Consider the following 22,500-nt stretch of genomic DNA (forward strand, 5'->3'; position numbering starts at 1 on the left):
GCGGCGGCGGCGGCAGTGGCGGCGGCGGCGGCGGGCGAGGCAGCCCCGCGCGGGCAGCACCAGAACTGGTCGGTGATTTAGGTAGTTTCCTGTTGTTGGGATCCACCTTTCTCTCGACAGCACGACACTGCCTTCATTACTTCAGTTGAAATCGTCTCCAGGTACCTGTGCGCGCGGGGGCCGGGCCGGGCCGGGCCGGGCGGGGCATCCAGGCCCTGGTCGTGCCAGGCCTGCAGTGGCAACCTCGGCTTTTCCCCCGTGCAGGAGCCTCGTCCCTGCCTCTTTCTCAGCGCTTTGCCAGGCTGCTGGCTTCACCTCCCACCCCATGCCCACCTGGCCCAGAGCAGGTATGGTCAGGTTAGCTGCTCCTCAGCTGACGCCAGGGGCGTGGTAGGAATTCTGGGCCCGGAGCCATTCAAGGTCAGGGGCGCACGCTTCCATCCTGGGCCTTCCCCCACTCCAGGCCTGTGCCTGGCGAGGGATCCTACAAGGTTGGGATACTACCCGTCCCAATCCAGGATAAAGAAAGATCAGGAAAGAGCCCTTTGACAGAGACTCAGGCCAAACTAGGAGGGACGGGGTGGAAAGGGGCTGGGATCCTGGCCTTGTCACTTACCCTTCTTTCTGTAAGCGGCCCTAGGCTCCCAGGAGTCGCCTTTGACTCCTTTCTTCCTTCTTTTCTTCCCCGCTTCCTTCCTCTTTTTGCTTTTTTGTTTTATACTTTCCTTTCTTTCCTTCCCTTTATTTTTCTTTCATCTTCAGTTTCTCTGTGCCCAGTTTTCTATTTTTACCACCTCTCCACCCTATCTCTTTCTTTGGGAGGGACCCAGGACTGGCTTGGGGAGAGTCTGCGGTGGGGGTCTTATTTTTCTCTGCGCGCTCAAGTTGTGGTCGGAATTCTACCAAGGAAGGGCTGGCGTGGGGACAGCTGTCCAGGGCTGTGGATCTGGGCCTGGTGTGCCGCTGCAAGACAAGGCCTCGGTTATGATCACGACCGGATGGCGGCGGCCTTGTTCTTACTGCGGGGATTGGCAACCACAGCCTAAGAGATCCGATTAGAGGGCATTCTCGGCGTTTCTCTGCGCCCACACCGAGGGCAAGGAGGCCCTCCCCACCCTAACTGGGCACCTGAGGTTGGGACCTGTGCTGAGGCCCAGCCAAGCTCTGTGGAGCCTGGCTACGCAGGGAATTCTGCCTGGAAGCTTCCTCTGCTCTCCTGGGCCTGCAGATCCCAGCCCAGGCTTTAGTCTAGGTAAGGGAACCCCGGTTGGGCAAAGGTTGGTTGCTTGTTTGCCTGTAGCTTCTATCAGGTTCGGAGTCTGTTAGATATAGCATCCTTGTGCGGAAGGGTGCTGGAGAAAGGGACCCTTCCAGCTCCAGTCTGTTTCAAATAATAGCGGAAAGAAATCCTAAATTCCAGAACCATTGTAATACAAACTTGAGCCCCTTTTTCCAAGTTGTAGTCCACCACTGGAAGCCAGTTGAAACATTCTTTTCCGAACTGAAAACAACTTTCATCCCTCCCTGCCCCCGAATCTCTCTCTCACACACACTCACACACACTCACACACACACACACACACACACACACACACACACACACACACACGCCTTCAGAGTCATGCCCACCAGCGGCGCTTCCCTTCCCCGCTCCAGCTGCGGGAGGGGAGCTGTTTCCACCGCTCTGCCTGCGGTCCTGTTATCTGAAAGGCCGGCATACCGCTTTCCCCTCAACTCCTCTGTGCCATTTTCCTGCCCAGAGTATTGGGTTGGTTTTGGAGGCTAAGGTTTTAGAACTCGCAGCCGAAAAGAGACGGTTTGTAATTATACTCATTTTTTTTTAATGCACGTGCGGTCCCTTTGATTTCCAAAATAAAAGCTGACTCAAAAGCCTGAATATTTTCTCCCCAAATCTCTGGGCTGAAGAAGGATAATATTAGGGTGTTGGTGGGTGGCTTTTTTTTTTTTTGGTAATTTTTTCCCCCTTCTAGGCACAAGGAAGCACTGCATAACACTCAGCGCCTACTAATTATGTAGTAACTGCTATTCTGGGGGCTAAAGCCATTTAAAGGAATGGCCTTTTTATTTTAAAAATGCTAATAATAATTTATGTCTTCTCTGGGCACAAAAAGTCAAAAAACAACAAGGCAAGTCCAGCCTGTTCGCAGACAATTACAATTAGGAGCTAGGTTTTTCCTTTCAGGATTAATATTTATTAGTGAAAATCTCAGAGGCACCGCATACTGCCTGATATTTGGGATACACCAGTCTGCGGTGGGGGTGGGGATAACGCTGAGGAATTTACAGGGAAAGGAAAATATTAGCGGGAAGGAGGCTGAGGCCACTCACTAGGACCAGCCACGTCGGAGTTCACTGTGTCCGCCACTTCCCTCTTCCGGCTCGGGCCGATGAAGGGGCACACAGTTGATCTTCGCCTGGCTTTGCAGCCTTGCCCTGGGGTAGAGCCTGGCATTTGAGGGTCCTCTTCAGGGACAGTAATGTGTCAGGGTCTGGGGGAGGATTACTGGAACTGTTGGGGAAATGAAGGCAGAAAAGGAGATGGAAGCGCCCTCACCGCCAGGCCTCGCTGCCAGGGAAGTGGGCTAATGAGAAACACACTCATGCAGACACAGTGTTCACACGTGAATTTAATTACCCCATTTTTAGGAGTCGCTGCTTTCCGTTCGAATTTGGGGGTGGGTATTTTCTTCTAACCAACAGAGGCTGAAGCCTTTTAACTTACCCCTTAAAGACTCTCAGGAGTGAGAAGTACCGTCCTCAATTTGGCCAAGCTAAAGGATGGGATTAAAGTCAATGCCCCGTGCCCCTCCCCGTTTTAATTTCCAGCCCTGGACTTGAGCTGCGATCGCCTTCCTAGCTTTGGGCCTTGTAATTCTGCAGAGTCGTCTGGCCTGGTGGAAACCGAGGGGGGAACCTGGGCAGTGTCCAGGATGGAAGGAAGGAAGGAAGCATGGAAGGAAGCATGGAAGGAAGGAAGGAAGGGAAGGAGGGAGGAAGGAAGGGGGAAGGAAGGAAGGGAGGGAGGAAAAGAATCAAGGAAGGAAGGAAGGAAGGAAGGAAGGAGCCCGGAAGAATTCATACTGCGCCCCGAGCCAGTCGCTCTGCTGCGGGCCTCCCAGCTACTGAAGCCGTGCGGTCTCATCGGCGGCACTACCTTCTCAAAAGCCGATCTCTCCTTCCACTGAGGCTCCCTCGTGTTTTTTCCGCAGCTCGGGTTTGGCGAGTGCGACAAAGCCTGAAATGCTCAGCGTGAGGGCCTGAGAGGTCGGGGCACAGTGTTGGGGCGCCCGCTGCGCCTGCCTGGGGATCGCGATTCCCGGCTGACATCAAGCAGGGCAGGGGGGCGCGGGGTTGGGAGCGAACCCCGAGGCACAGCCAGGCCCTCCAGCCCTTCGCCTCAGGGACAGCTGGTCGCTCCTCGGTGGGGCGCTCGCTGGAGGCGCAGCGGCGAAATTGGGAGCTGCCTGAGAGCTCTGAGATCCAATCGGGCAGATTTCAGGGCCGCACAATAGACGGTGCCCCCTCAGAGGCCTGACCCTGCCTAGCGCGCCCCTGCAGGGGCGGCGGTGGCTCAGTTGGGACGGATACTGTGTTGAATTTGACTTTTCGCGGCCGGCCGGGGTAAACTCGCATCTCCGGGGACTGCAGGAATTATTTACAGGGAGCTCGCCAACCAAACACAACAGTCTAATTTAACCGTTCCAAGTCCTCGTAAATTTTTACAGGGAGCCACGGCGGAGCAAACGAATCTGTTGGTCGTTCCCAACTTCCCACCAGCCTGTGTGGCTTCTGAAACAATAACTCCTTATGAAATATCATAAATATAGATTTAAATACAGTAGAGCGAGAATGCGATTTGGCTGCTTTTTTTATGGCTTCAATTATTGTCTAATTTTATGTGAGGGGCTCCACTGGCCTCACTCGCACGCGGGACCCGCGCTTTGCTGATGGCGTGATTAATTGTGATATAAAATAGTCCGCTTAAGGAGTGTGTGTCTGGTGGTGGCGGTGGGAGGGGAGGAGAGTACAGAGGCAAGGCCAGATTTGATCTTTTAATCTTCGTTGGCCACAATTAAAACAAACCCGATCGTAGAGCGCCGCGATCCCTTTGCATAAAAACATATGGCTTTTGCTATAAAAATTATGACTGCAAAACACCGGGCCATTAATAGCGTGCGGAGTGATTTACGCGTTATTGTTCTGCCGGGCGGACACGTGACGCGCGCGGCCAATGGGGGCGCGGGCGCCGGCAACTTATTAGGTGACTGTACTTCCCCCCCCCTGGTGCCACCAAGTTGTTACATGAAATCTGCAGTTTCATAATTTCCGTGGGTCGGGCCGACCGGCCAGGCGCGGGGCACAGCGATGGCTACCACCGGGGCCCTGGGCAACTACTACGTGGACTCGTTCCTGCTGGGCGCCGACGCTGCGGACGAGTTGGGCGCGGGCCGCTACGCGCCGGGGGCCCTGGGTCAGCCTCCCCGGCAGGCCACCGCGCTGGCGGAGCACCCCGACTTCAGCCCGTGCAGCTTCCAGTCCAAGGCGGCGGTGTTCGGCGCCTCGTGGAACCCGGTGCACGCGGCGGGCGCCAACGCGGTGCCCGCTGCAGTGTATCACCACCACCACCACCCCTACGTGCACCCCCAGGCGCCCGTGGCGGCGGCGGCGCCGGACGGCAGGTACATGCGCTCCTGGCTGGAGCCCACGCCCGGCGCGCTCTCCTTCGCGGGCTTGCCCTCCAGCCGGCCTTATGGCATTAAACCTGAACCACTGTCCGCCAGAAGGGGTGACTGTCCCACGCTTGACACTCACACTTTGTCCCTGACTGACTATGCTTGTGGTTCTCCTCCAGTTGATAGAGAAAAACAGCCCAGTGAAGGCGCCTTCTCCGAAAACAATGCTGAGAATGAGAGCGGCGGAGACAAGCCCCCCATCGATCCCAGTAAGTGTCTCCTCCCTTCAGACCGGCCGCCGCCTCCACGCCGGCCACCAGGATCTGCCAGCCCTTCAGCTTTCTCTTGAGCCTGCCTTCGCCTGCGCTGGGAGCCTCTTGAGCAGGGGCTGCGAACCAGAAGTTGCTGTCTGGGATGCCTCGGATGGGGGCCCCAAGTCCAGAGAGCAGTGACAAGCTGTTCGCCGGGTTCAGGGGGGGAGGGGAGGCGGCAGCCGCCGAGAGAGGGGGCGGGGCGGGCGCTGCCGACCCAGCCAAGACCAGCCGCCCCTCTTCCTGGCTGCCCGGTACCAGGACAGCAATACTTTGGGCCGTTCTTCGAAAGCAGCTCGGCAGAGAGAATCTTTTGTGCGGCTAGATGTCCTTGAGCGGCGGCAGCAACTGCAGCCTAGACACTGGAGAAGACGGCCGATTCCTTCCACTTCTTGCCTTCAGCCAGTGGCGGCGTAAATCCTGTCCAAAAGGAGGCTGTAGGCGACCGGGCGACGAGTGTCCCCATGCCAGATTATTCAAATAAAGTGGAGAAGTGATCAACGCCCCTGGGGCGCTTAGGGACGCCATGCCGGCTTCCCAGCTCCCACGGCCTTCTAGGGAGGCCAAAGAAGGAGTGGGGAAAGTAGAAGGAAAGGTGAAGAAGGGAGAATAGAGATAGAGCGCGCGCGTGTGTGTTAGCGAGAGGGAGAAGAGAATATTAATGCTGGACAAACACAGGGCAGCGTGGTTTCCCCCTGCCTGGCAAGAAGAAGATCTATTTCCAAAAATCACTCTTTGCTTGAAGCGCAGAGGGTGGGAAGAAGGAGAGGTAAAGGACAGGAGGACAGAGGAGGAGAAAAGAGGGCCTCTGAAGGGAGGGGGAAGCTGAGGTTTTACTGCGTGCAGTTGTAAGTGACCGTTCCTCTGTCTGTCTGCCACCGTTCCATTGTGTCCGAGGTCCGGCAGCCTTCCCTAGCCAATTCGGCAGCGCCCCGCACTTTGGCGGGAGACCCTAGGAGGTTACCTGGCCCCCAGCGGAGGGGTGGGGGTAGGTGCTTCTCCTCCTAAATCTCCCTGTCTCTCTCCCTCACAGGCAACCCGGCCGCCAACTGGCTCCACGCACGCTCGACGCGCAAGAAGCGCTGTCCCTACACAAAACACCAAACGCTGGAACTGGAGAAAGAGTTTCTGTTCAACATGTACCTCACCAGGGACCGCAGGTACGAGGTGGCCCGACTGCTCAACCTCACCGAGAGGCAGGTCAAGATCTGGTTCCAGAACCGCAGGATGAAAATGAAGAAAATCAACAAGGACCGAGCAAAAGACGAGTGATTTCGACTGGAGTTCATTTAGAAAAGAGAGCGCGAGCTAGAGAGAAAGAGAAAGGACCGCCCGTCCCCTACTCCCACCCCCATTCCACCCCAGCCTCCACCAGCCCCTCCGCACGACGCGGCTCTAAACTCCAGGCCTCATCTCCCCCTGCGCTGGCTGGCTGGCTCCTCGGCCTGCCCCGCCGCTTTGATGGAGGAGGTATTGTAAGCTTTCCATTTTCTATAACATGAAAAAAACAAAGGTGGGGTACATTAGTGCTGATGGCTGTGTGTGCTAGCTTGTATATATATTTTTAAAAATCTACCTGTTCCTGACTTCAGACAAACAAACAAAAAAAACTACCTTTTTGTAATGCACAACTGTTGACGGCGAGCTGTGTAGTTTTTAGTCTGTGTAGTTAATTTAACTTGCTCTTTGTGCGGCGGAGTGATCTGCCCAGATACTTGAACACTGTGTTTTATTGTGGTAATTATGTTTTGTGACTCAAACTTCTGTGCTGGGTGACGCACCGGTAGTGATTGTGAAAGCTAGAAAATTCAATTTCAACTCAGGTTGTTGAATGAGGGAGAAAAACGGTTGCATAGAGTATAGCTCTTGTAGTTGAATATGTCTTCTGTATAACTAGGCTGTTAACCTTTGATTGTAAGCTAGCTGTGAGGATTTCCCAGTGAAATAAAATTTTAAAAGAAAGAAAAAAACCTGTTCTCCAGGATGCATATTCATGGATTTTCTCCTCTTTTGAAACGTGGGCATTTTAGTCTCTACAGCTCTATATACCTGTCTTATCCATTGTATATATAATCCACATATTAAAGAAAAATTAATCAGACAAGCTTGAATATTGTTTTTGCACCGAATGAACATGGAGGAAATTCGGAGCTATACATATGTGCAGAAGGTTACTACCTATGGTTTACATTTAATTTTAATTGGGGGGAAATGAATGCTTATTGTAATGGAGTTAATTTTATTGATAATAAATTATACACTATGAAACCGCCATTGGGGTACTGTAGATTTGTATCCTTGATGAACCTGGGGTCTCCATCGGGCTGAACATACACTGTATATTTTGCAATAGTTACCTCAAGGCCTTCTGACCAAATTGTTGTGTTGAGATATTTAACTTTTTGCCAAATAAAATATATTGATTCTTTTCTATGTATTGCGGGTCAGCTCTTTGCACCTTCTTCTCTGGGACGGGGGAGCCTGGGTAGAGTCTCTGGGTGGGGCCGGGCCGAACTGGGGGTGGAGGAGGACAGAACCCCAGTTTTATCTCTGGCGGGCTTTTGGAGCCGGAACCTGCCGGGCTGCGCGCCCAATGGGGCTGGCTGCCCGGAGGCGGCGGCGGCGAGAGCAATGGAGGTAGGCTGGGAAACAAGGAGAAGCGAGGCCCAGCTCCCGGTTCTGACCTGTCCCGTTTGTTGGGAGGCCCCGAGGCCTCTGAGGAGCTGGGCTGCAGTCTCAGGTATCATTGTCCCTTAGCAGCGAAAGGTCACTCTTTCCTCCGGGCGCCCCAGAAACTTTCCCAGCCGCGGTCCACTGAGACTCCCGGGGCCTTCCTCTGGCACGGAGGGGAATGGAAGAGCAGGACCGGGAGCTGAAGGGCCTGCCTCCTGAGGCGTCTCCGAGCAGGGAAACAGGAGCCCGACTGCCCCGACGCGGCCGCCGGGACATGCATTTGGGAGCTCTCAGGGGACCAAAGGCTTGTGCCCCCGCACCTCCGCGTCCCATCAAGCTGGCCCGGGGGGTTCTGGGCCTTGTACCGCGCTCCCCTCCGAACACAGTCCTGACAGAAGCAGGGCCTAGGCAGCCGACAAGCCTGAAGCGCCATAAAAGAAAATGAGGGCTGTTACCGTTTATGGGGTGTAAAGGGCTGCGGGGGCAATGGCTACAACTTCGGAGGCCCAAGCGCCCTATAGATGTGGCCAGAGGGTTCAGCCTAGTCTCCCCCCTTTTCTTTTCGTGTTCTCCCCGCCCTACCCCCACCACCCCGAGACTTCTGGAAAGTTATCCGTGTTTTGACGAATTTAGGGGGAACCAGGGCGCCGGGGGATGAGGCTTCCCCTCACCCCCCACCCCCACCGCGCCGCCAGGTTGGGACGCCCTCTGTTGTTGCAGACAGAAGGAACTTCAAAGAATGGGCAGTTAAGGGTGTGCCATAAAGGCCGGGTCTGCGAACTGTCTGGAATTCGGCCCTTAATGAGTTTACAACTGTCCAGCCCCAATTAAGATTTTCCACCAAAGCCCTTTCATTTGTTTGCTCTGTCTGCAGCCGATAAAGCGGCTGCGGAAACAGCTCTTTTATGGGCACTGCCCTCTCGGCAGCGTAGATTCCGGGCTCCACGGACGCTCCCCAGGGACAGGGCCCTCGCCCAGCTTCGGGATGGGGTGACCGGCCCGCGGCGCAGGCTGACGAAGTTCAGGCCGCGCTGCTGGGGCTGCAGTGCCCAGATTCCGCCAGCAGATGGCAGTATGGCTCCACGCAAGAGGCGCCCGTGCCGCCATCTCCCGCCGCCGCGACCCTGGGAAGTTCCTAAGATGTCGACTTGACGCTTGCCTTTCTCGAATGGGAGCCCTAGATTTGAATGAACTACGGTCGTATATTTTCTGTGCTGCTTACGCCGGGTGGGAAACCTCGCTGGGAAACAAGCAAGCGGTGGGGCTCGCCGGACCTGCACCGTTCCCGCCCCTGTTCCTTTCCCGGATTCCGGAGGCCTATCGCTGCGTGGTCGCAGCGGTCCCGCGGCTGCCAGGCTGTCACTCCAGGCGCGGGGGTGGTTCTAGGGTCAACGTCCCCAGCCTGGACATGCCTTGGGGCAGTGCAACGCTCGGAGAACCCAGCTGACCAGCGGACAGACATAAGGACTAAGGCCTACCGTCCCCGGACTCGGTGACCCCCCCGGAGAGTGTGCAGAGGGCGCCTACCTTGGCCAACGGCCCTGAGGCGGCTGGGGAGGCCCCCAAACGCTGCGCCCCGATACAAAGCCCTGTGAGCCAGCACCCGCAGGAGAGCCAGGATTCCAGGACCCGGCCGCCTTGCAGAAGTGACAATAAAATTAGGCGGCTGAATATTGGGGGGAAACGACACTGTTGGTGACTTTCTAGTGTGGGTTTCCTGGCTGAGTTGCGTGGGATGGGGAATCCCTGAGAGCAAGCATACCAGGAGCTGTTTTGATTGTTCTAAAATAAATGCGATATTTAAAATAATTCTAATAACATATCCTAGCTCCAGAATGGGAGCTCACGTCGCGAAAGCTGCCCTCGCTTTCTTTCGCCACCGGATTTTCTTGTGGAGCTGCTTGGGCTTCTCTGGTTTCCCCTGCTCAGGAGACGAGGAGGGAGGGGACCCCAATCTAGGCCCAGCCTATCCCGGACCCTGGGCGGGGAACACGCCCCGGAACCTTCCGGGAGGCGGCCACAAGTGCGGGTGCGAGGATCAGCCCCTGGTGCAGAACGGTTTCAGAGGGAACACGCAAAGCAAACAGAGAACACTTCGAAGCACCCCCGGAGCCCTGTGAACACGACACGCGGTGTATTTATTTGGGTTGTAACAGTCTCCGCCAAGCCCACAAAATGTTTACAACCTGCATCTCCGCGCTGCACACGCTGTAAAACTGGGGACGGGATTTTGGCTGACAGATCTCCCAAGCGTTTCTCTCTCTCCTCTCTCTTCCTCCCTCTGCTCCCTTTTCCTCCATTTATATACACACGTTTGTATTGCAGACACACGCCCGCGTTATATTTCCTCATATAATACACAATATTTCACAGCATGCGATGGTAAGGAGGGTTTTATAGCTTCCCCGAGAGCCGCCCGTGGTCATGTATCCAAGCTGCAAATACAAAGCTCGATTTATGTAACTACAAATAAATGGCGAAGGAGCAGATCGGTGCCGGCGGCTTCTCTCCACCGAGTACGGAGGCCCCAGGTAGGTGCCTGGCGGGCGAGATCTCAGAGGCCTCAGGGTCTGCCACGCCGGGCCTTTCTTGCCCTTGGCCAGCCGGCGGCTGGCAGGCGGCTCTCCTGCTCGGCTGCCTGGGAAGTGCTTCCTTGTTAGCCGTGCAAACAAAACCCCGCTTCAGCCCCAGCTCGTTTGCACTGGTCGGGAATAGATTTGTCCCCGGCCGGGACTGGGGATTGCTTAGTGGATGAAGAACCGATGAGCATCTCAGGCGAGGGCCGCGGGTGGAAACATTCAGAGAGGCAAGTCGCCAAACACCAGACCCGAGAGAGAGAGGCTCCCTTTGCAACCTCAGGGCTGGCCTTACATTCTTAGCTGGATTTAAACATTGAGGACTATTTGGCAACAAGAAGAAAGAGAAATACATTCTGTCTGGTAGGAAGGATACCAGCTCCAGGAGAGCTGTGAGGGGGAAAAATGCCTTTTTGTAAAGACAGCGCGGCTGATTAGAAACCCACCTACACGTTCCTGCTCCAGGGCAGGAGTCAACGAGTATTTCTGTCAATATGATCACATATAACCTAGTGCCTTTGTGTCTTTTCAGCCAAAGAAGTAGGAAACCAACGGCTCGGGAACACGCAATTAAGAGGTGCTTACTAAAAGCCTGACTTTGGCCTTTTCGTTTTAAAACCCTGCCCCAAAGGCAGGGGGAGAGAGAGAGAAGTCCAGAAACGAAAGAAAAAACTCGGCACACGTGGGACTCGGCCCAGTTGGCTGACTTGGGCCCAGGAAGGCCAAGGCCTTGCCTGCAGTGTCTGGATTCTCCTTGGCCCAAGCAGAGGGGCAGCACGTCCTGCCAGGACCGTTTGGACCTGCGCCGGACAACACCTAGGCAGGGATGAGCCTGTGGCGTGGGCTTCCAGCCCTCTTGGCTGGGATGGCGCTCCTCCCCACGCTCCCTGAAATCTCTCCCCACTTGGTCTGGGTCATTTCACTTCAGGGCAGGTTTCACTCTAAACGCCATCGCTGTCTGCCGATCCAGCCGCCGGAGTCTAGACAGACGGCGGCGGTGGGGCCGGGTCTTTCTCTTTGCATCTTGCTCTGTGTCACTCGGGGAACAATTTATTGGTCTAAAGCTGTCTAATTCCGCCTCTTTGATCTTCTAGTTTTCTTGCTTGCTTCATCTTCCTTTAACTTTCTTACGTTTTTATTTCCTGCCAGAAAGCGATGCTATTTGGAATATTTGGTGTTTCTTCCCTTCCCATGTTACATCCTCCATTCCCCAATCGAGACACGCTATCATCCTGATGCTTCAAAAAGGGCATCCCCGGATATTACCCCTGCCTCCTCCAGCCCCTGTATCCCCAGGGGAAACCAGCATGCGCCCACCTGCCGGGACAGCCCCTGTCTCCCCACCCACTCCCCTGGGCAGTCCATTGGCAGGAGCTGGGGCTCCGCTGCATCCGGGTCTGGACCCTCTTGTTGCCTTTTGTGCCCCTGGGACCCCCTGAGAGGGTGCAGTGAACTGGGGGCGGCCTGGACTCTCTGTAAGTGATGGGAAGTGCTTTGTACACAAGGAACCAAACTCTATAATTTAGAGGAGAATTTCCGGGGCAATTCCATTGTGAGGTCGGGTTTATGGTGTGCAATCGAGCTGAGCAGTAAAAGGCATACTGACCTGACGGCTGGGCTTCCAGCAAGGCCCGAGCAGTTTATGAGGCATTTAGAAGGGTTTGCCCCACCACACTCCACCGAACAGCGGGCGGCAGGGACGTCGGCGGGTCCAACCCTACGTAGGGGTTGGAGGCTAGGAAAGGTAAGCTCCATGCGTTGGGGGTCGATGGGAGGGAGGGAGACTCTTGTGTGCTCTGCTCTCTGTGTGAGCCAGTCTTGGAAATGTGAAGCGGCCACAGCTGGGTGACCATTCTAGAGGGGTCCTCTTATTTGTTTTGGTGGTCTCAGAAAGAAAAGGAGATCCATAGTGGACTTAAGTCCCCAGGCACCTGGACCCCTTCTCTCCTCTCCAAACTGGCTCTAAAGTTACGTATTGCTTGTTCCCAGGCATTCAAGCCCTTGAGGAGCTGGCAGAGGCCCACGGGTGGCCCTGGTGACATCTTCGAAACAGTACCAGCCCGAGGGTACCTGGAAAGATGTGGGGCTTGAGGTTCCTCCAATTCTGGGGAAAGAGTCCCGGTTCCCCTTGAGCCAGCAGGAACCAGAGGTTGCAGGAGGACAAAAGAGTGACCAACTATTTCTTAGGCTGCCAGAGACCAGCAAGGTGCCCAGAAGCGACTGCTCATACTCTGCCAGGACAGCGGGTGTCCAAGAGGAGGGAGGGGGTCCTCATGTTAATAAATCTGTTGGCAAATGAGGCTCATTAATAGATAAATATTTCACTGCTTCCTTTAGGGCAGATAAACAGTGTGCCGCCGATTAAGGAAAGGAAGCTGGGAGACGTTGACTTTTATTCGAACCACATGGTTCCAGTTTGCGGTGGCATTCTCACTGCAGCTGGAAGCGACGCTGCTCCAGCCTCATCTGGATCAGAGTCGAAATCGGCCTATCGCCCAGGGGACCTGGGCGTGGGGGGCCGGTGGGGGGACGCGGGCAAAGAGCCGATTTGCCCAGAGCTGAGACCTGCCCAGGGGCTGCCCTAGGGCGGGCGGGTGCGCACTGCATAGGACCCTCCCTAGGTTGGGTCAGCGGACAGGACAGGGGTAGTGAGGGCCTGAAGGCATGGTCCGGAGTTCAGTCATAGGCAAAAAAAAGGAGGCTGTGTGGGCCGACCCCGCGCGGCCTCTGCAGACCAGGCGTCCAGGTTGTGGAGGACTGAGCGCTCGCGCGGAGGCTCGGGGTCCCTTTCCCGCGGGACGCGCCAGGCAGGCCAGCCGCGGGCAGATTCGTTGACCACATATTTGAGCCTCTTCCCCTTCCATTCTAGGCTGCCGCTGGCCCCGCGGAGCGAGACCACCTGTGAGGGCTGCTGAGATTGGCGGAGGCGGTCATGTGGGCGGTCACGTGCTGCGGCGAGCTCCGTCCAAAAGAAAATGGGGTTTGGTGTAAATCTGGGGGTGTAATGTTATCATATATCACGCTACCTCGTAAAACCGACACTGAAAGCTGCCGGACAACAAATCACAGGTCAAAATTATGAGTTCTTCGTATTATGTGAACGCGCTTTTTAGCAAATATACGGCGGGGGCTTCTCTGTTCCAAAATGCCGAGCCGACTTCTTGCTCCTTTGCTCCCAACTCGCAGAGAAGCGGCTACGGGGCCGGCGCCGGCGCCTTCGCTTCGACTGTACCGGGCTTGTACAATGTCAACAGCCCCCTCTATCAGAGCCCCTTCGCGTCCGGCTACGGCCTGGGCGCCGACGCCTACGGCAACCTGCCCTGCGCCTCCTACGACCAAAACATCCCTGGTCTCTGCAGTGACCTCGCCAAAGGCGCTTGCGACAAGGCGGACGAAGGCGCGCTGCACGGCCCGGCCGAGGCCAATTTCCGTATCTACCCCTGGATGCGGTCTTCAGGTAGGCGCAGCGGCTAGGCGGGCCGGGTAGGTGGGCGGACGGACAGGCGGAAGGGAGCGCAGGGCTGGGGAGCGCCGAGCGCCGAGAGAGGCGGCTGGGAGCCGGCGGCCCCGTGACTCCTGGCGGCGCTGCCTTTCTGGTTTTAATTAGAGTCGAGGCGCCATAGCGTGGAGAGCCCGTAGCATTGTATGTAAATGAGACTCATAAAACTTTTTATGACCCAATTAATGGGTTCGATCCTCGTAAATTTATTTAACTCCATTTGCCTTGGAATTTTAACATTTTGCTCGCTATTCTCTCTATCTCTCCCTTTCTCCTCTCCCTCCCTCCTCCTTTTCCTTTCAGCCTTGCTTTTCTTTCTCAAAAGCTGGAAGAGCCAAACCCTTCATCTGGGCCCCTCTTACGCCCTTGTGCCAGGGGCCATTTAAAGGAGGGGTGAGAAACCAGAGCGGGGACAGGGGGTCGAAGTGCCCTAGGAAGTTCCGGGGATGGGGGGCGCAGTCTTCTGGGGGAGGAAAGGCGACCCTGGAGTGCGGACCGCCCGAGGGTCACCCACTTGCCTAGCAAGGGGCGGGGGGGGTGGTAAAGCGGTCCCGCTCGCCTTTGAATGGCAAAAGCGCAGCGTCTCCCACTTGCCCACACTCTATATTTACAATTTCCCTTTGTCAGGGGGAGGCAGGACATTGTGGAAGCCTAGCCGGCTGGAAAGGGCGATTGTAAAGTTGGGATTCTGTGCCTTCCCTCCTCACGGAGCTGCCTGCGGGTCTGGCACCGCAGTTGGGGTCTTCCGCTAACACTCCCGCTCCTCCCCCAGCTCCGGTCCGGGGCGCGGGCGGAGGGGGACTCGCGCCCGGGCGAGCGCTGGGAGAAAGGTGCAGGCTCTGGGACAGTGGCCTGCCTGGTGCACTGTCCTGTGTCTCTGTTGTCTCAACTGTCCGTATGTCCATGTGTCCACATGTCTGCTCCCAGGGCCCGACAGGAAGCGGGGCCGCCAGACCTACACTCGCTACCAGACGCTGGAGCTGGAGAAGGAGTTCCACTTCAACCGCTACCTGACGCGGCGCCGCCGCATCGAGATCGCCCACGCGCTCTGCCTCACCGAGCGCCAGATCAAGATCTGGTTCCAGAACCGCCGCATGAAGTGGAAGAAAGAGCATAAAGATGAGGGTCCGGCCGCCGCAGCCCCCGAGGGCGCAGTGCCCGCCGCCGCCGCCGCTGCCGCAGCCACCGCCGCCGCCACGGACAAGGCCGACGATGAAGAGGAAGACGACGAAGAGGAAGACGATGAGGAAGAGGAATGAGGGGCCGAGTAGGGGCCCTGGCTGCACCAGACAGTCGGGAAAGCGTCTTTAGAGACTCTCTGAATTTATTTACAAAAGTGGAAAAAATAAAAAGAAAACGTAAAAAAACAAAAACAAAAACAAACAAAAACAAAAAACAGTCCCCAACCTGCACCCATCTACCCCATTGCCCACTCCAGCTCCCACCTTTTCTGGACTAAGCAGCTGCTTAGCTTGGGTCCCCTTGGGGATCCCTCTGCCCCAAGGACCCCCAGCAGGCACTCTCCCTACCCCCAGGCCGACCAGTTCTTCGCTGGCACGGCTAAAATACTACCTAGCACAGGCCTCGGCTAGAGGCAACCCCAAACTACCTATGGGCCCAGCCCCAGTAGGCCTCCACTCTTAGGAAGCCCAGATGTGTCCCAACACTGGCAGACACCCAGCACCTCCCCCATACCGGCAAGGACCTGATTTTCTCAGTACTACCTACTCGCCCCAAACTACCTATTTTGTGCTCACTGGCTTGCCTGCTACCTAGTGCCGGCCCCTTCGCCCCCGCCAGGCCCCCTCTTGCTTCTGCCCAGCAGCCTTTGGGGTCCCTAAGGCTGCATTGAGAAGGCACTGGGGTCTGGGGACCAGGGTATTGGCCTCTATTTAAATTGAAAAATAATATATTTATTCCAAAGCATTCTAAGTGCTGCAACCTATGATCCCTCCATCTCTGGCCTGGGCACCCCAAGTTCAGGCCCTTTACTCCCTAGGAGGGGAGCATTCCCAAGCTAGCTGCAGACCTCTGGGTTTGCTTCTGCTTAGTAGGACTGCAGAGAAGCTCCCAGCCTCCTGCACCTCCCCGGGCCCCTATGTCCTACTGTCCAGCCATGTTGAATATGTACACCCTGACTTTTCCTACAATAGCAAATATTGTATATTTGAACAAGATTTTTTGTTGTCATTTATATAGTCTTGGAGGTCATTTGTAAGGCAATGTCTTGACTTGGGAAGGATGTGTTAATGGGGTGACTTTGTAGCATGGTGTGTTGTCTTGAGCTAACTTTATAGCTGGTGGGGAAGGCCAATGCCCTTCTCAATGCCCTTCATCTCTTGTGTTGTCCTGCGTCCTCTCTTGTTCCTTAGGCTCTAGGTTGGGGTTCCAGGAATGGGAAGGCATGCTTCCTGTCTTGCCCAGCTAACCGTGTTTTATGTAACAGAAAAATAAAGATGCTTGGTGACAAAGAAACGTGGACTGCTTTATCTAGGGGAACCTGGGAAAGAGAGGAGAGCATGGCTGGAGAGAGCAAGCCCTAGTCTTTGGGACTTTGGGAAAGCAAAAGTGGGAGGATGAATAGCGTCCCAGTGCCGAGTGTCCATGTATTGGTGTATATGTGTGTCAGGTCCCTTTTTATGTGGATTTGTATAGGTATGTGTGTACCTATTTTGTATGTGTATTTTTAGGTATGTGTGTATTACTACAGGAATCCATAATTTTATGTATTTCTGTGTCCATAATTGAGTGTGTGTCTATAATTGTACACGTGCATTTCTCCGGAATTTTTTTTCTTGGTTTCGTGTGTGGGCGCGAACGTCATCCAGATCTCTAGAAAACGGAATCTTTGGTTGATACGTTATAGTCTATGAATCTCCCTGAAAACCTATACATTCCGTGAGCGAATGCAAAATCTACCCTTTCTTCTAAGGCTGTGGGGTGGACTTGGAAAGGGGTATTACCCTGCCAATGATCCTTAATTTTCCATGAACCCAGCCCCATGCTAGGAGGTGGGATTCAGGCCCTTTGACGCAGCCCCCCTCCCACCCTGCATTCAGGCAGAGCAAGGGCTCCCAGGCACAGCACTGCAACTGAGGGGGATCGGAACCGCAGGGGCCCGAAGACCCAGCCTGCGGAGCCTTGGCGGGGGCGTCCGGGGTGCGGGGAAGGATGAGGGTCTGCGTCAGGGGCGAAAGTCGATGGGGACAGCGCAGAACAGCCTGAGCTCAGCAGGCGAAGACCTCGACTCCAGCCTCCTGCCTAGGTTGGGCCCGCTTCTTATTGCTCTTTTAATAAAACCCGGCCCAACTGGATTTGTAAAATCTGCGGCCCCAAGTCGGGGCGGCCTCGGTGGTAAGATGGCGCCGGTGTAAGAGCTGCCTCCTCTTAGTGATGGGGAAAGGGTCATAAATCCGTTGTTGTTTATGAAAATTTACAACTTTGCAATACAACTTTATGAGTTGTTCGGCCCTTCCATTGGCCGCTGTCGGTCATGTGGATGGGAACCGTGAACATGAACTTTTTTATAATTTCCCTTGCGAGAATAGAGCCGCATTCTTTTGCTCCGCTCCGTCCTGCCTGCTTCGGAGCTCTGCCTTCCAGCCGGGCTTGGCTGCGCTTTGTCCGGCGATGGCGAGCGAGACGAGGCCCCGGCCCGGCCCGGCCCGGCCGCTCCCGCCGGAGGTGGGGCGCGTCCAGTTCCCGGCGCCGCGGCGGCCGCTTCGCAACTCGCAACCTGGCTAATTTCCTGCGTCCTCTGGCACCAGGAAGGAGGACAATTCGTCTCCCCGGCTGACCAAGCGACAGCTGTCAGAGGGGCAGAAGCTTCTGGGAGCCGCCATCTGAAGGTGAGACAAGTGGGGGAGACACGGGCAAAGGTGGTGAGACGGCAGCCGGCGCCGGGGTCGGTGGGAGAGGGCACTAGGGCGGCTTTGAAGAGGGGCATACTCACACTCACCCACACTTACCGTTCACACTTGCCCCCCCCATCACATGTGCGCGCGCGCACACACACATGCTCCCTCTCTCCTCTCCCTTGCTCACCACGGCTGTGAATGCCAGCCTCCTTTCAGTGGCACAGCGCCCTGGCATGGGGGCAGGAGCACTGAGGTCTCTCCCCTCTCCCCCAGCGACCTTGCCGAGCCCAAAAAGAAGTGACCCTGCACTCCGCGTTCCTTGCCAGCCTCTCGAGTTCGGATTTTTTTTTTTTCCATTCATGACCCAGTTGGCTCCGTTGAATTCCTCAACAACTGGAGACAGTTCCTGACCCGGGGAGGTGGGAAGAGGTGAGGGCCAAGTGAATTATTCGACCTGCGTTTTATTAGTGTCAACAACAGCATCTTCTCTTTGGAGGGAATCGGTTTCTGGAGAGAAAGGTAGAATGAGGGAAACAAACAAACAAACAAACAAAAACTTACTAATTCAGCCATGTTCCTCTGCTGGTTGCTGCTTCCCTTCACGCGGTTTTCCGATGACAGATGTGTCTGAAGCGCGGGGAGTGGGATGGGTGCGTGGGTGGAACTCTGCGTTGGAGGAGAGGATGGGGTTAATTGACTGGGTGTTGCTTGGCGGGAAGTTTCGGTGCAGAGAATGTAGTGGTGTTGAGAGTGGCAGGGGGCCCCCCCCCGCAGCTAAGGTTGAAGGAAGGACGCAAACCGTGTCTGGGCGATAGGGGGACCTCCCACCCCCCCACCTCGGCGCAGCGGGCTGGAGACTGGGCGCCCCACTTTCCGTGAGCCGGGAGGGGACTGTGAAGCCGCCCGGGAGGCACGGAGAGTACCGTGGGCGTTGACTTGATGTGGCGCGGTGGCACAGACAGTGGCTTGGCCTGGGTGCGCGTCGGCCAGATTTACCCCAGGAGCTTTCTGGGACTGCGACCAGAAACGATCCTGAGATTTCTGGGCTCGAGTTCTTTTTGTTTGTTCTGTGGTTCTGGTTGTTGTCGTTTTTTTCACCTTAACATAATACCTCGGTATGCATTAAAAAATTAAGAAGAGGCTGTGGATGTTTGGGACGTCCACCGGCGCTGTGGGTGCACTCGGGGCGGATAAAGCTGCGCATCTGCGTCGCAGGGCCGCGGGCTGCCTGACTGCGGCTGCCGCGGGCAGATTATTTATTGCGACCGTGCTGGGTGCTCGCTGCTGCCACGCTGTGGCCGTCGCCGGGACCGACGCCAGCCGCAGCCCCGCGTCGTGCAGCCTGGCGCGACTACTGCGCGGGCCCCTCAGAGATTCCCAAGCAGGCCGAGCAGAAGGGGGCAAAGGAGGACCTGAGGGGCGGCCTCTCAGGGCCCGTCGGGAACCTCCCCTGCCTTGGCCACCCCTGATAGGAGCTGGCCGCCGGACTAGACTCGGGTCCTCCTCCAACCCCCAGCGCCATGGAGACTGGTTGCATAGGCCGCCTGGCACGTTATGGCTGCTTCTGTCCAAACTGCGCGTCCCAAGGCGTCCGCGGGGCTCACGCTGGCTCGGGGAAGGCGCCCAGCTTTGGGATTTTCAAATCGGAGAGACCATTCCTGATCCAGAGGCCTGCAGGCCTGGCTGGCCCTGAGGACGATTGGCTATGGCAAGGAAGCGGGCTTTGGCGTCAGACGAGGGCCTGTGACAGGCAGAGGCCGCACCTGTATGCTATGGGCTCTGGCCTGGGCCACAGATCCAGGCGGCCCGGATGACCCTCAAGGTCCTCCCCCCACACACCGGCAGGCCGCCCTCCAGACTGGTGGAGGTCGAGTGGGCAGCCCAGAGAGAGGGCAGACTGTGGGGCCCTGCTCACCACCCAGTCCCCCTTGAAGAGCAACTGAAAGGTAAGTAGACTTTCTCTGTGACTTTGACCTAGAAGAGAGAGTCCTGATAGCCGTTCTCACTATCCCAGGAGAGGCTCCCTCCAGCGTCTGGGGCTCCTATTCTTGCCTGAGTGTGTGTGTGTGTGTCTCGCTCTGCTTCTCTCTCTCTATATATATACACACACACACACACACACACACACACCTAAAGCTGGTTGGAGAATAAATTGGGCTGTTGCCAACATGCTGTGTACCAGCCTTGGCTAACACATAGAGATTTCAATTTAATTTATTTTTTCTCTCTCACTTCCTAGAACACAATGGTTTTTGGCTCTTAGCTGAGAAATCTAATTCTGTCATTGTCTGGGCAATTATTAGATCAAGAATCTAAGTCAAACCATAACAAATAATAACAATAGTAGTGTATGTAGTAAACTGCCATCTCTCCCAATATGCTGTATGAGACCTGGAGGTATGAAGCAGAAATTATAAATGTAAACATTTTTCAACATCTCCCAACAGTTATTTTTTCTTACATTATAATAATTTGCTTGACATCTCTGTCATCTGATGGTCTTGTTTAAGAAAAAATAACTCAAACATGATTTTCTTTAGACATAGCCTTAAAAACATAGTTCCCTTTAAAATTTTTGACTTGAGTTTTCCTTTTCACCTATTGGGTTTATTCCCTGAAGAAATTCGAGGGAAATGTTACATTCTAGCTTCTCCTGCCAGGCCCTTTTTATATATGCAAAGGAGAAACTTTCCCAGCGTGGATTGATTGGGGCACAGGGAGAAGGCTTCTGGCTGTAGACCCCATTGGGTGGGCAATAGCCACTTTCTAGGGTGCTCGCTAGCTTCTGCAGAGGCCGCCCTTCGCCCAGTCCTTTCCCAGTTTTCTCCCTTTGAGGGAAGTGAGGGTAGGAGGGGAATAAAATCAAAAGGCAAGGAAGAGATTAAGGAAGTCGTTGTCAGATTCCGAGGAGGGCACTGCCACCACCCCCCAAGTGCTGGACCCCATCAGCCTGCATTCACCAGAGTTTTACATATCTTAGAAACATCCTCCGGAAATTCAACCAAATTGTATAAATAGTCTTTCTTCAGCCTCCACAGAATTGAGAATTTTAAAGCTAATTCAAGAGTTTTACAAGCCCAACAAATACAGTTGTAAAAATGCCATTGGAAAGATATCACATTTTACAAAATGAGATTGATCCATGTGCTGTAAAAGTCAACTATCTCCAAGGCACACCTATCAAGCAAGGGCAGCCCCGGACATGCTTTTCACCTCCTGTCTGGGAAAGGCCAGGCCTGTGACAATGGCAAAAGCAATGCAGACGATTTCTGGGGCCGGTGAGGCAACTACTCCCGGTACAGGGGCAACTGCGGCTGGCAGGCCCCCAGCAGTTCCCAGGAAAGGCAGGGAAGAGAGGGTACACCCCAGGAAAGTGCAGGCTGTCAGGCGCCCCGGAAACCAAGCACATCAATTATCCCCCAGCCTTGGGACATCCCAGCTGCCCTCTCCGCCTGGCTGGGCAGGGACCTTGGGACGCCATGCCTCCGGAAAGAGGACAGAGATTCCACATCTGGATCTGGCTCAGCTCTGAGCAGTCTGGGTGCTGGGAGGGAGAGTCCCAAAGGCTGGGTGAGGGGCACAGGTCCTCCAGTTAGGCTTCCAAACTCAGTCTCAAAGCCACTCCTCTGTAGGTCCCTTTCTTGTTGAAACCACTGGTTTCTGGCCTCTCAGTTCCTGGGTTCAAAGGTGGGATGGGGCCGCACAGCTTGTGGGGTGCTTTGAGGCCAGGCGGTCGCTACCCATTGGAGGGGAGCCTGTCTGGACTCCAAGGAGACGCGTTGTATGTGGGAGGATGGGGCCGGCAGGGGAAGACGTTTGGCTGCGTCCTGGTCAGCTAGAGGTGAGCCTTCGGCTCCAGGCCGCAGCGAGGCCCAGGCCCTTGGTCGGGGTGGGGAAGGGGAGAGGGAAGGGATGCACCGATTCCTAAGACGCGGGGTTGAGGAGCTGGGCATGAAGGCCTGGTTTCTCAGCCCCCATCTTCAGCCCCGGAACCCGCACCCACCGGCGGGGGAGTGCAGAGGGAGGGGCACGCTCAGGGTGCTGCCGGGAGGGCAAGCCGGCCGGGAGCTAAGCCGTCGTGGTCACCGCCCCTCCCGGCGCGGGGCTGTCAGGTTTCCTGTTTGGAAAGAAAAACCTGCAAAATCCGAAAAGGCAAGAAGGGGGAGGAGGAAGGAGCGGGCCTGGCGGGGCCTTTGCGGCGGCCCGGACCCTAGTGCCCCGACCCCGGCCTGATTCGCACGCCCCTGCCCGGGCCGTGCCCGCCGCGGGCGTTCGGGAAGAGAGCCGGGCCGGCTGGCTGTGCGCGCCCATTAATCTGCCGGGCGGGCGGCGGGCGGGCGGGCTGGGGGCTGTTTGTAACTTTGCTGCCTCGGTCGCCGCGGTCCCCGGGGAGCGGGCTCCAGCGCTCACTCCCATTGGCCGCCGCCGCGTCAGCTGGTGCGATTTGCTGCTGTCGCTTTTGGCGTTCGGCCATCCAGAAACAAACCAGTTCGATGACTACTAATAGTTATAGCCAGATGTACTAATACACAACAAATCACAGTCCTGCAGAGGGGCGCGCAAATGAGTTCCTATTTTGTGAATCCCACTTTCCCCGGGAGCCTGCCCAGCGGCCAGGACTCCTTCTTGGGCCAGCTGCCCCTCTACCCGGCTGGCTATGACGCGCTGAGGCCCTTCCCGGCCTCGTACGGGGCGTCGAGCCTCCCGGACAAGACGTACACCTCACCTTGTTTCTACCAACAGTCCAACTCGGTCCTGGCCTGCAACCGGGCTTCCTACGAGTACGGGGCCTCGTGTTTCTATTCTGATAAGGACCTCAGTGGCGCCTCGCCCTCGGGCAGTGGCAAGCAGAGGGGCCCCGGGGACTACCTGCACTTTTCTCCCGAGCAG

At 55.9% G+C, this 22,500-nt stretch overlaps 3 protein-coding genes across 3 annotated transcripts in view; all 3 read left to right on the plus strand.

Annotated features, from left to right (window-relative positions):
• Positions 1-4,361: 4,361 nt before the first annotated feature.
• HOXA9 (homeobox A9) lies at positions 4,362-7,442 on the plus strand. The gene is made up of 2 exons (XM_029956145.1): positions 4,362-4,963; positions 6,039-7,442. The coding sequence occupies exons 1-2, from the start codon at positions 4,387-4,389 to the stop codon at positions 6,275-6,277; spliced, it is 816 nt and encodes a 271-aa protein (XP_029812005.1). The 5' UTR covers positions 4,362-4,386; the 3' UTR covers positions 6,278-7,442.
• A 5,776-nt stretch (positions 7,443-13,218) lies between these two features.
• On the plus strand, positions 13,219-16,228 carry HOXA7 (homeobox A7). The gene is made up of 2 exons (XM_029925882.1): positions 13,219-13,711; positions 14,681-16,228. The coding sequence occupies exons 1-2, from the start codon at positions 13,333-13,335 to the stop codon at positions 15,010-15,012; spliced, it is 711 nt and encodes a 236-aa protein (XP_029781742.1). The 5' UTR covers positions 13,219-13,332; the 3' UTR covers positions 15,013-16,228.
• Positions 16,229-22,138: 5,910 nt separating this feature from the next.
• Positions 22,139-22,500, plus strand: part of HOXA6 (homeobox A6) — a 3,747-nt gene continuing 3,385 nt past the window's right edge. Inside the window, exon 1 of the mRNA XM_029925910.1 lies at positions 22,139-22,500. This exon is cut by the window's right edge and continues 115 nt beyond it. Within this exon, the coding sequence (XP_029781770.1) occupies positions 22,174-22,500 (327 nt within the window). The 5' untranslated portion in view covers positions 22,139-22,173.

Source organism: Suricata suricatta, chromosome 2, assembly GCF_006229205.1.
Source record: "Suricata suricatta isolate VVHF042 chromosome 2, meerkat_22Aug2017_6uvM2_HiC, whole genome shotgun sequence".
NCBI lineage: Eukaryota > Metazoa > Chordata > Mammalia > Carnivora > Herpestidae > Suricata > Suricata suricatta.